The 13,147-nt window shown below is 41.2% G+C and overlaps 1 protein-coding gene across 6 annotated transcripts in view; it reads left to right on the top strand.

The window, feature by feature from the left end:
* CTPS2 (CTP synthase 2) overlaps positions 1 to 13,147 on the top strand; it is a 121,155-nt gene that overhangs the window by 90,769 nt on the left and 17,239 nt on the right. For all 6 annotated transcript variants that reach the window (XM_073013860.1, XM_007991131.3, XM_007991130.3 and 3 more), the window contains 2 exons: positions 3,866 to 3,962; positions 9,916 to 10,060. In XM_073013860.1, coding sequence (XP_072869961.1) covers positions 3,866 to 3,962; positions 9,916 to 10,060 — 242 coding nt within the window. The remainder of the gene's footprint in view (positions 1 to 3,865; positions 3,963 to 9,915; positions 10,061 to 13,147) is intronic.

The following is a 13,147-nucleotide window of genomic DNA, read 5'->3' on the forward strand; positions in this document are numbered from 1 at the left end:
CTTCGTCCTTTAGCTGGTCTCCCTCATGGTTCCCAGGTGGCTGCCAGCAGCATCTGGGACAACAGGCATCTCTCCAGACAGGGAAATCGACTTAGATTACCTGCCCATCTGTGAACTAGTAGCCATTTTCAGGGCAATGCTAAACATCAGTGGCTTAAACCTGGGTTCTTGCAATATTCATCTTCCAAGAGAGCTGGGTTTATTATGTTTGGCTTAGACCAGTTAGAACCAGTTTCTGAAATGGGACAGATGGCGTTTCCTGGTTCATATAGGGGTGGAGTGGATACCAGGACAAGCCTAGGGCTCTGTTTTGAAGGAGGACTTGTGGGAATCAATGCTGATTAGGCAATGAACAGTGTCACTATGACCAAGGAACATAATTTGGTATGTGTAGGACATTTTTGGTCTTATTTCCATTGGGAACGGGCCCAACTGGTGGGATAAAAATTATTGAGCTGCTTTGCCTAAGTGGCAATGAGAAGGTGCAAGAACTGCTATGTACACAATAGCATAGCCATTCATTCATTCACACCTATTTTGCATCTGGTATGCATTGGAGATAGAAAGGGGAAAGACAGACATGGTCTCCCTCTTGTTAGGGGAGGACAAAAAATAGATAACATAGTAATTACAGATTAAATCATGTATTGGTTAAGGGACTTGTATCTAAAATATATGAAGAGCTCATACAACTCAATAATGAATAGTTGCAAATGATATGAATAGATATTTCTTCAAAGAAAATATACAAATGACCAATAAGCACATGAAAAGATGCCCAACAATCATTAGTGATCAGGGAAACGCTTATTGAAACCACAAAAAGACACCACTTCACACTCACTAAGCTGACTATAATCAAACACAGACAATAATAACAAGTAGTGGAGAGGATGTGGGGTAACTGGAACCTTCATGCATTGCTGGTTGGAATGGAATATATTTCAGCCCCTTTGGAAAACCATCTGGAAGTTTTTCAAAAGGTTAGATATAAGAATTACCATATGACCCAGCAGTTCCACTCCTAGATATATATGCAAGAGAAATGAAAATATATGTCCACACAAAAACCTGTATCTGAATGATCATAGCAGCAATATTCATAATAGCCAAAAGGCAGAAATAACTCAAATGTCTACCAACTGGTGAATAGATAAGCAACATGTGGTGTATTCATTCAATGGAGTATTATTCAGCCATAGAAGGAAATCAAGTACTGATTTATGCTACAACATAGATAAGCCTTGAAAACATCACGCTGAGTGAAAGAAGCCAGACACAAAAGCCTACATATGTGAAAATGGCCATACTGCCCAAGGTAATTTATAGATTCGTTGCCATCCCCATTAAACTACCAATGACTTTCTTCACAAAATTGGAAAAAACTACTTTAAAGTTCATATGGAACCAAAAAAGAGCCCACATTGCCAAGACAATCCTAAGCCAAAAGAACAAAGCTGGAGGCATCGTGCTACCTGACTTGAAACTATACTACAGTATGGTTACAGTAACCAGAACAGCATGGTACTGGTACCAAAACAGAGATATAGACCATTGGAACAGAACAGAGCCTTCAGAAATAATACCACACATCTACAACCATCTGATCTTTGACAAACCTGACAAAAACAAGAAATGGGGAAAGCATTCACTATTTAATAAATGGTGCTAGGAAAACTGGCTAGCCATAAGTAGAAAGCTGACACTGGATCCCTTCCTTACTCCTTATACGAAAAGTATATTCAAGATGGATTAGAGACTTAAATGTTAGACCTAAAACCATAAAAACCCTAGAAGAAAACCTAGGCAATACCATTCAGGACATAGGCATGGGCAAGGACTTCTTGTCTAAAACACCAAAAGCAATGGCAACAAAAGCCAAAATTGACAAATAGGATCTAATTAAACTAAAGAGCTTCTGCACAGCCAAAGAAACTACCATCAGAGTGAACAGGCAACCTACAGAATGGGAGAAAATTTTTGCAATCTACTCATCTGACAAAGGGCTAATATCCAGAACCCACGAAGAACGCAAACAAATTTACAAGAAAAAAACAACCCCATCAAAAAGTGGGCAAAGGATATGAACAGACACTTCTCAAAAGAAGACATTTATGCAGCCAACAGACACATGAAAAAATGCTCATCATCACTAACCATCAGAGAAATGCAAATCAAAACCACAATGAGATACCATCTCACACCAGCTAGAATGGCGATCATTAAAAAGTCAGGAAACAACAGGTGCTAGAGAGGATGTGGAGAAATAGGAACACTTTTGCACTGTTGGTGGGACTGTAAACTAGTTCAACCATTGTGGAAGACAATGTGGCGATTCCTCAAGGATCTAGAACTAGAAATACCATTTGACCGAGTCATCCCATTACTGGGTATATACCCAAAGGATTATAAATCATGCTGCTATAAAGACACATGCACACGTATGTTTATTGCAGCACTATTCACAATAGCAAAGACTTGGAGCCAACCCAAATGTCCATCAATGACAGACTAGATTAAGAAAATGTAGCACATATATACCAGGGAATACTATGCAGCCATAAAAAAGGATGAGTTCATGTCCTTTGTAGGGATACGGATGCAGCTGCAAACCATCATTGTCAGCAAACTATCACAAGAATAGAAAACCAAACACTGCATGTTCTCACTCATAGGTGGGAATTGAACAATGAGAACACTTGGACACAGGAAGGGGAACAGCACACACTGGGGCCTGTTGTGGGGTAGGGGGAGAGGGGAGGGATAGCATTAGGAGACATACCTAATGTAAATAATGAGTTAATGGGTGCAGTGCACCGACATGGCACATGTATATGTATGTAACAAACCTGCACATTGTGCACATGTACCCTAGGGAAAAACTAAAAAAAAAAAAAAAAAAAAAAAAAAAAAGCCCACATATTGTGTGATTCTATTAATATAAAATGACCAGAATAGGCAAATCTATAGATGTGGGATATAGATTAGTGATTGCCAGGGGATCAGGTCAGGGTGATGAGGGGGTTGGGGGATGAGGTTAAAGGGTACAGGGTTTTTCAGTTGATTGTGGTAATGGTTGCATACCTCTGAATATATGAAAAATCATTTGTGTATTTTAAATGGGTAAATTGTATGGTATGTGAATTATGTCTTAAAACTGTTAAGGAAGGAAAAATAATTACAAATTACGAGAACTGGTACAATTTTAAAATGTAGAATAAAAGCTCTGAGGTTAAGATTGCAAAGAATAGGTGAGACCCCACCATAATTTTAGACAGGGAAGCACTTTCACTGAAGGAGAGGCTGAAAAGGAGTCCTTAAGTTTGGAAAAGGGCTAAGGTGAGATGGGGGCCAGAAAGGACCACAAGCCAGGTCATCAAGTTGCCGTCTATTATGATATTTTAGTAGAAAACTTGCTCCAAGCTTCTCTTTAGAACGTCTATGTAAGTGTGTGTAAAGAAAGCATTGGGGTTAGTCACAAGGGAAATAAGATAGTTTTAATCCTCAAGCAAATTTGTGATTTGGAGAGAGATAGGTAAGTACACATAACTCTAGGGAAGAAGCAAACATGGAAATGGCTATAAATAACCAGTCTCAAGGTTCCAAGTCAGAGTATCTGGGTCACAGGCCTACTTTTTGAATCTCACCTTTGGGTAATAGAAGGTGGGCTTCCCAGATTTAGGTGTTGCGGTTACATTTTATATCTCAGGTTCATCATGAGTTTAAAATTGGCTTTGAATATTGAATATAGACATTAACTACTAGAGGATCACTGAAACGGAAAACCCACCCAATTGATGAAGGACCTGGTATGGCAGCTGGTATTGCACTGTGGCCCATAAACACTTAATTTCTCGTTTTGCAGGTAAACCCTAAGCTGATCAACCAATTTGAGCAGAATGACTTAAGTTTTGTAGGTCAGGATGTTGATGGAGACAGGATGGAAATCATTGAACTGGCAAGTAAGTGGGCTCTTCATTTTTGAAAAGCTGCCTGATAACTGGCCTTTTTGTGGATCACAGACTAATTTGAGACGCAGTTTTTTTGCATTCTTTCTTTTCTTTTCTCCTTTGAAACAAATATGTAACTACAAAGTACATGAAAAAACAGACTGCTGGCTGGGCATGGTGGCTCACGTCTGAAATCCCAGCACTTTGGGAGGCTGAGGTTGGCGAATTACCTGAGGTCAGGCGTTTGAGACCATGCTGGCCAACATGGTGAAACCCCATCTCTACTAAAAATACAAAAATTAGCCAGGCGTGGTGGCGTCTACCTGTAGTTCCAGCTACTCAGGAGGCTGAGGCAGGAGAGTCGCTTGAACCCAGGATGTGGAGGTTGCAGTGAGCCGACATAGCTCTTCGTCTCAGAAAGACAGACTGCTTATAATCCTGACCATTTTAGGGCCTATTAGTCTGACTCCACCATAAAATGATATATTATTCCAAGTCTACCAGTTCTACAAGTAGTATGCTTCCTTACCAACTCCTCTCTTTCTGAGGCTACTTCTTTGTGCCAGCCTCTAGGTTAGGTGCTCTGGGAAAGGCAGAGTGGCACTGTTGAGTGGCACCCTGCCTGCTCTCCTCTTTTGAAAAAGAATAGCCAAGTGCCACCCCATTGTTGGTGACTGATGTTGATGTCTGTTGCATGAGGGACCTGGCTTCTGTCCTGCCTTTTTCCACTGTGCTGGGTGGTCAAGCACGGGTCAGTCATTTAACTTCTGAACACTAATCACTGTCCCCAGAGTTCTTTTTAAGAGCAAACAGAACAGAAATAAAGGCATCAAAATTGAGGAAGAACACTGAAGTTGTTGTTAGTAACCGGGCTGGAACACCCGTGAGCACATAGGCACAAACTACACATTTACTATTGATGAGACAGAAGGCAGTGTTATTCTCAGTCAGCTTTGAAAGGACATGGTAAGCTCATGGTCACAGCTGGTCTCAGCTCTTTGTCTTGATGTTCTAGCCTAGGGGTTGGCAAACGACTGCCTGTGCACCACGTCTAGCCTGCTGTTTACAGCTACCTTATGAGCTGAGAATGATTTTTACTTTTTTTTTTTTTTTTTTTTTTGAGACGGAGTCTCGCTCTGTCGCCCAGGCTGGAGTGCAGTGGCCGGATCTCAGCTCACTGCAAGCTCCGCCTCCCGGGTTCATGCCATTCTCCTGCCTCAGCCTCCTGAGTAGCTGGGACTACAGGCGCCCGCCACCTCGCCCGGCTAGTTTTTTTGTAGTTTTAGTAGAGACGGGGTTTCACCGTGTTAGCCAGGATGGTCTCGATCTTCTGACCTCATGATCCGCCCGTCTCGGCCTCCCAAAGTGCTGGGATTACAGGCTTGAGCCACCGCGCCCGGCCGATTTTTACATTTTTTAATGGTTAAAAAAATTTAAAAAAATACCGTCTGTGACACGTGAAAATTGTATGCCATTCAAATTTGTGTCCATAAATAAAGTTTTATTGGAACACAGTTTAGGGGTAGAAAGGTGTTATCTGTGATCTTCTTACCCATCATAAGGGTCATGACCAACAGCCCTGTAACAAGACAGGTTGACAAGAGAAAAGCATAACAAATTTATTTAATCGAAGTTTTATGTGGCACTTTAGTCTTCAGGAATGAAAACCCAAAGACTTGGGGAAAACTTATGCTTAGGTTCGATGTACAGTGGACAACCATGTAGCAATGTGATTGGGCAAAAGGGCATACTCTAATGGTAATAGACTGACGGGGAAACTCAGAAAGGCCTGTCCACTCAGATTCTTCTTGGCCTTTCTGTGTAGCATCCCATTCCCCCAGGTCTAGAGCAGGACTCATCTGGAATGAGGGTCTTATGACCTACTTTCAGGAAAGGTAGGTCAGATAATTTCTTTATAGCCAGCTTTCACACGGAAAGGCTGGGGAAACATCAGAGTGACCTTCTTGCTTTGGGAAGTTGAGGCTGCAGTGAGCCATGATCATGCCACTGCACTACAGCCTGGGTGACAGAGCAAGACCCTATCTCAAAAAAAAAAAAAAAAAAAAAAGTAAGTCCCTGGGGGGCACATTTGGTGGAGAACAATTCTCCTACACTGTCAGGCTAGAAATTTCACATATTAGCTCTTCTTCCCCTTCAGATCCCAACTAGCAGTGAGTTGTTAAGTCCTGCAGATTCTGCCTCTGGAAAGAAAGCTGGTGTTTGGAATTGCACTGCGGTACCTAGAACACTAGTCCCAGTGCATGCCAACTCCAGCTCAATCTCCTTCCTACTTCCAAGCCATCCCTTCTCCATTGCCTCCTAACAAGAACAGAACTCTGCAGTGCGTGACACTAATTTGTTGGATAAACCACTCTCGTATATTGAGTACTAAGTGTGTGCAGGATACTGTAAAAACGGTACCGTGATATTCCAGAACCTGCATTTCCAGGCTATATGCTTGAGGCTCCAGATAAACTGGATTACCTCTGCATCTTCTAACCTCCCTCTTCTTTGTCCATCTTAGCTCGTGTCACTATTCTCCATTTCAAATACCTTTTCTCTGTCTCTTTTCCTTTTTGTCTCTAATCTGTTCAAGTACTTCCAGAGTCCTGAGCAGAGGGGAGAATTGAAGTCTAAGAAGGCTCCTTTGAACAGAGCAGCATTTTACCTAGACTTGAAAGAAGAAAAGCAATGGACATTTAGTGTGCACTTACTGGATGCTTGTCACTAGACCTCTTGCTAGGGACTTTGCATACCTTATGTAACTAACAGAGCAGATGATGCTATTCCCACTTTACAGAGGAGACCGGAGTGCAAAGAGGTTAAATGACATGCCCAGGGCCATCCAGCTAGTAAACCCAGGTGGTTACCTCCTTCTGCCACCACTGCTGTGGGATTTGATTGTTTCTCTTATTTTCACATTCTACCTAAAGTGAGCAATTCATGCCTAGAGTTTTGAATGAGAATAGTAAGTACGCATTTCCAGGAGTCTTTCTGATGGAAATGCCCATCATTTAGAATTAAAGTGTGGATCGCTGTTGGTATTGAAGCCTCTTAAATCTTCCTAGCATGTGAGAAGGCAGAAAATTTCTTAAGCAAATTACCATTTGTTTACTTTGTTTAAGTACTTATTCACTTTTAATTCTCCTGGTTCTCATTATTGTCATCAAATACTTAGAAGGTTCTTTCATCATAAGGATTTAGATTCCCCTTGGGGCTTTCAAATTTCATGTGGATTGAAAAGGAAATGAGAGCTGCGTAAAACCTTGCAGTTTTTAAAAGCTGACTGCAAGCAGTTATTAAGGAAAATTCCCCAGAAGATGTTGATCTTAGATACCCTTGGAAACATATCCACGAATCTCCACTGTTCCTGAAGGGTTCCGAGAAGAACAACAAAACTTGGGATTAATATTATATAATGTCAGAATTTGGTTTAAAGCAATCCACGGCATTATTTTAAAGATAATTGTATCTAACTGATAGAACATCATCAAAACAAAAACTTTTTACTTTCTCCTCGTATTGGCATAGAGGATTTTTTGGATAAAGTGATTCAGAGCAATGATCCATTCATTCACATATTCTATCCCTGGCTATTACATGATTACATTGCTTAGCATCTGTCTGTAGTGAAACAAAAGCACAGTTAGTGTCTGCTTTTTTTCCCAAAGATGTCCCTAGATGTTATGCAGTAAGATTTATTGTCTCTTAAATTTAAATCTACATTGCTTAATTTCTTCTCTAAGTGTGGATGATTTCTCTGCATTTCTTCAGGGAATACATTCCTGGGAGATGGTGGCATTCCCCTTATCAGGCTTTCTTACCTGCATATTCCTCTAATTCAAGCAGGTTTCTTCCTAGATGTAGAGGATTTCTACACTGGATTTTTCTGGAATCAGAGCTGTCCTATAGAACTCACTGGAGTTTTCTGGGATCAGAGCTGTCCTATAGAACTCACTGCAATGATAGAACTAGTCTACCCTATCCAATATGGTAGCCACTAGCCACATGTGACTTTGAACATGTTTCAAATGCAATTAATTTTAATGAATTTAAGTAGCTACATATGGCTAGTGGCTACCATTTTCTGTAGCAGAGCTTTTTTTTTTTTTTTTTTTTTTAAATAATTTCAACTTTCATTTTGGATGCAGGGAGTACATGTGCAGGTTTTTTTTTTTTTGTTTTTTTTTTTTTTTTTTTTTTTGAGATAGGATCTCACCCTGTCACCCAGGCTGGAGTGCAGTGGCATTATCATGGCTCATGGCAACTCCACTTCCTGGGCTGAAGCGATCCTCCCACCTCAGCTTCCCAAGTAGCTGGAACTGCAGGTGCATGCCACCACATCCAGCTAATTTTTGTATTTTTTGTACAGACAGGGTTTCACCATGTTGCCCCGGCTGGTCTCAAGCTCCTAGACTCAAGCAGTCTGCCCACCTTGGCCTCCCAGAGTGCTAGGATTACAGGCATGAGTTACTGTGCCTGGCCCATGTGCAGATTTGTTACATGGGTATATTGTGTGATGCTAAGGTTTGGGGTATGGATCCCATCACCCAAGTACTGACTAAAGTGTCCAACAGATAGTTTTTCAACTCTTGCACTCCCCTCTCCTTCCCCCTTCTGGTAGTTCCCAGTGTCTATTGTTCCCATCTTTATGTCCATGAGTACCCAATGTTTAGCTCCCATTGATAAGTGAGAACATGCAGTATTTGGTTTTCTGTTTCTGTGTTAATTCACTTAGAATAATGGCCCCCAGCTGCATCCATGTTGCTGCAAAGGACATGGTTTCGTTTTTATGGCTGCATACTATTCCATGGTATATATGTACCACATTTTCTTTATCCAATCCACCATTGATGGGTATCTAGTTGATTCCATGTCTTTGCTGTCATGAATACTGCTGCCATGAACATGTAAGTGCATGTGTCTTTTTTGTAGAATGATTTATTTTCCTTTGGGTATATACCCAGCAATGGGATTGCTGAGTTGAATGGTAATTCTGGTTTAAGTTCTTTGAGAAATCTCCAAACTGCTTTCCACAGTGGCTGAAATAACTTACATTCCCACCAACAGTATGTTTTCTTTTCTCCACAGTCTTGCCAGCATCTGTTGTTTTTTGACTTTTTAATAATAGCTATTCTAGCAGGGCTTTAAATGATTACCTTAGGAAAGTAGACATTTGCATTCAATCATAATTTCCTTATTACTGTAGTAGTAGCTTTGGATCTTTGGTGGTAAGTGATGGGAATTTGTGATTCTGAATTCCATACTAGATTTTAGATCATTTGATAAAGCACTTCATTGAAAGTTTTAAAGTTATATTTACTTCCCCCTCTTAAACTTATTATATTTTATTATCTTTAGCTTGAGTCATAGCCAGGGACAGGATATTTGAATGAATGGATCATTGCTCTGAATTACTTTGTTCAAAAAATGCTCAGTTTTATGGTGCTATGAGTAATACCCAACTTAAAGCTGTGACTAGAAAAGCAATTGTCCTCATTGCGTTCCCAAGGGTAGCCCAGTGGGTCGACATTGTGCTGGTTTATCTCAGGGGACCCTTACCCTGGGAAAGGAGAAGACCTTGCAGGAAATGGCCTGAAGCCACCTAAAAGAAAGAAAGACCCAGGGTTAGCCCAAAGTCCAAGGGAAATTGAACCAACATAAATCTACAAAGTGCCTTCAAAAAGCAGGCAGATTTGAGGAAAGCGGAATTCTTCTTGCCGTTCAAAAATTTTTGCTTGACTTTGCTCACTCTGACACCTTCCACACGTAAAATTTCCAAGATGTGTTTTACAATTTCAAATTCCACGCAGGAATGGATGGATAGTGAAAGTAACTGACTATAATGATAACAAGTTAAAGAATCATCTTGCCATTTAATGAGCTTTCATACTCAAAGATAAGATCTTTAAAGCAGTTCTCCTGTTTGCCTGCTTTAATGGCATCGTTATTGTTCTCATTTCAGATCATCCTTATTTTGTTGGTGTCCAGTTCCATCCTGAGTTTTCTTCTAGGCCGATGAAGCCTTCCCCTCCGTACCTTGGACTGTTACTTGCAGCAACAGGGAACCTGAATGCCTACTTGCAACAGGGTTGCAAACTGTCTTCCAGGTAACCAGCTTACTGCTTTTAGCAATAAATCAAGATGCGTAGTTATTAATATCTTAGGGTTTCTTACAAAAGTTAATACCATTATAGAATTTTTAAATGCGAAGAATCAGTTTTTTTCTCTTAAACGTAATTTTCTCCTCTTCATGAAAATGATTTAATCACACCTATGGTAGTAATGTGTCAGCTTTCCAAATCGTGATGACACTGTGTATTATTTTAGAAATTTTTTTCATTTTGATAAGTGAAAAGATTTTCTTTTGTTGATTCTTTGATTAATATATATGAATTTTTATATGTTTATTGGCTGTTTGTTTTATGAATAGCTTGTTCACATCTTTTCTTTATTTTGGTATTGTATTATTTTCCTTACTGATTGGTAAGCTCTTTATGTATAAAGGTCATTAATCCTTTGTTAGGCTGCAAATATTTTTCAAAGTGATTTTGCTTTCCTTCTAAATTGTTAATGGTAGTTTTGGTTCTCCCTAAAGAGTTTAGTCCTAGGCCAGGCTCAGTGGCTCATGCCTGTAATCCCAGCACTCTGGGAGGCCGAGGTGGGCGGATCACGAGGTCAGGAGATCGAGACCATCCTGGCAAACACAGTGAAACCCCGTCTCTACTAAAAATACAAAAAAATTGGCCGGGTGTGGTGGTGGGCGCCTGTAGTCCCAGCTTCTCGGGAGGCTGAGGCAGGAGAATGGCATGAACCGGGAGGCGGCGGAGCTTGCAGTGAGTGGAAATCGCACCTCTGCGCTCCAGCCTGGGCGACAGAGTGAGACTCCGTCTCAAAAAAAAAACAAAAACAAAAACATAAAGAGTTTAGTCCTTTTTATGTTTTTTAAAAATGTATGTAGTCAAATATTTTACTTTTGTGGCTTCTGCCTTTATGCCTAACATCTTTCCTTTTGGAAAGATTATATAAATAATAACCCCTGTGTTTTCTTTTTTTTTTTTTTTTTTTGAGACGGAGTCTCGCGCTGTCGCCCAGGCAGTGGCGCGATCTCGGCTCACTGCAACTCTGCCTCCCGGGTTCACGCCATTCTCCTGCCTCAGCCTCCTGAGTAGCTGGGACTACAGGCGCCTGCCACCGCGCCCGGCTAATTTTTTGTATTTTTAGTAGAGACGGGGTTTCACCATGGTCTCGATCTCCTGACCTTGTGATCCGCCCACCTCGGCCTCCCAAAGTGCTGGGATTACAGGGGTGAGCCACCGTACCCAGCCTACCCCTGTGTTTTCTTCTAGCATTTTTATGGTTTCAATTTCATAGTTTAAATCTGTAATCGATATGGATTTTATTTTCAGTGAAACCTGTGAGGTTGGGATTTGGCTCCCCACTTCCCTGCCAAATTGTCAACGAGTTGAGTAATTTGACTTTGTTTCAGGGATTTCTATTTTGTTCCTTTGATTATTTTATCTCTTACACCTGAATCTTTACCATCCTTTTCATTTTCATAGCATTATTATAAATCAATACCTTATCGATTCTACTCCCACCATTATTAACATTTTTAATGTATTTTGCTATTCCTCCAAGCAAACTGTTGTTTATTTATCATTTTCTTAGAGACAAGGTCTGGCTGTGTCACCCAGGCTGGAGTGCAGTGGTACAATCATAGCTCACTGCAGCCTTGGACCCCTAGGCTCAAGAAATCCTCCTGCCTCAGTCTCCCAAATAGCTAGGACTACAGGCACACACCACCATGCCTGGCTAATTTTTAAAATTTATTATTTTTGTAGAGACAAGGTCTCACTATGTTGTCCAGGCTGGTCTTGAATTCTTGACCTCAAGCAATCCTCCTGCCTTGGCCTCCCAAAGTGCTGGCCTTATAGGTATGAGCCACTGTGCCCAGCCTGTACAATGATTTTTAAAAATCAAGTTTGAATAAAAAATTCCTTAGGGATTTAGTTGAAATTTTATTTATTTATTTATTTGTTTGTTTGTTTGTTTAGGGACAGGGTCTTGCTCTGTTGCTCAGGCTGGGGTGCAATGGTACAATCTCAGCTCACTGCAACCTCCACCTCCCAGGTTCAAGCGATTCTCCTGCCTCAGCCTCCCAAGTAGCTGGGACTACAGGTGTGCGCCACCACGCCTGGCTAATTTTTGTATTTTTAGTAGAGACAGGGTTTCCCCATGTTGGCCAGGCTGGTCTCGAACTCGTGACCTTAAAGTGATCTGCTTGCTTTGGCCTCCCAAAGTGCTGAGATTATAGGCATGAGCCACTGTGCCCCACCAAAATTTCATTACATTTAAATACTAGTTTGGGGAGAGTTTATTTTTATTTCTTCTCATCCAAGAATATTGTACCTAATAACTTTAAAAGCAGAAGTAACCATCCAGAATATCATAGACTTTGGTGGGGGTTATTACCACAATAACCAAATATATGTTGTACAGAAGATTACCACTGCCAACCCTCATTCTGGCAAACAACCCTTGCAGTGTTGCTGTTGAGGGCTGGCAGGATCTGTGTGTGGTGTGCATGTGTGTGCTTGTTACACAACCCTACTTATTTGTGTCATTACCTGCTAGGAGAAGCTCACAGCTCTCTAGCATTTCCTTTCACCACATGTTCATATGGGAACAGCTTCACGTAATTTGCAGTTTGGGCATCTTACTGTATTAGTGTTCACCCCTTTCAGTGCACTGACTTTCAAACTGTGCCCTCGGAACTGGAGTCTGGGCTGCTGCGAAAGCAGGCCATGGGGGCTCCGGGCTCTTTCCTGCTTCAGCTGAGCAGCTCCACTTTATCTAGCTCATGTGCCATGGTTCTTCAAGAGAGATTTCATCCGAAGAAGAGCTTCCTGTGTTCTGCGACTGCACGGCTTATGCCACTGATTGGACATCCCAATGTGGTCCCTTGTCAGATATGGGCTGTGACCCTTTGTAGCCATTTTACAATTCCCATTATTCTAGATTCTCACACCGAAAGGAAGGTGATAGTGGGACAAGTTAGATAGCTGGAAGAAATAATTCATTTGTAACTATCTGGCTGTTTGCAAATACCAACTAATATACAAATCCCGTCTGGCTCGTGTGGACTGCCCACCTGTGTGTTGTATGGCCTGCCAATTCCTGCATGGCGCGTGGTG

Source organism: Chlorocebus sabaeus, chromosome X (assembly GCF_047675955.1).
Source record: "Chlorocebus sabaeus isolate Y175 chromosome X, mChlSab1.0.hap1, whole genome shotgun sequence".
NCBI lineage: Eukaryota > Metazoa > Chordata > Mammalia > Primates > Cercopithecidae > Chlorocebus > Chlorocebus sabaeus.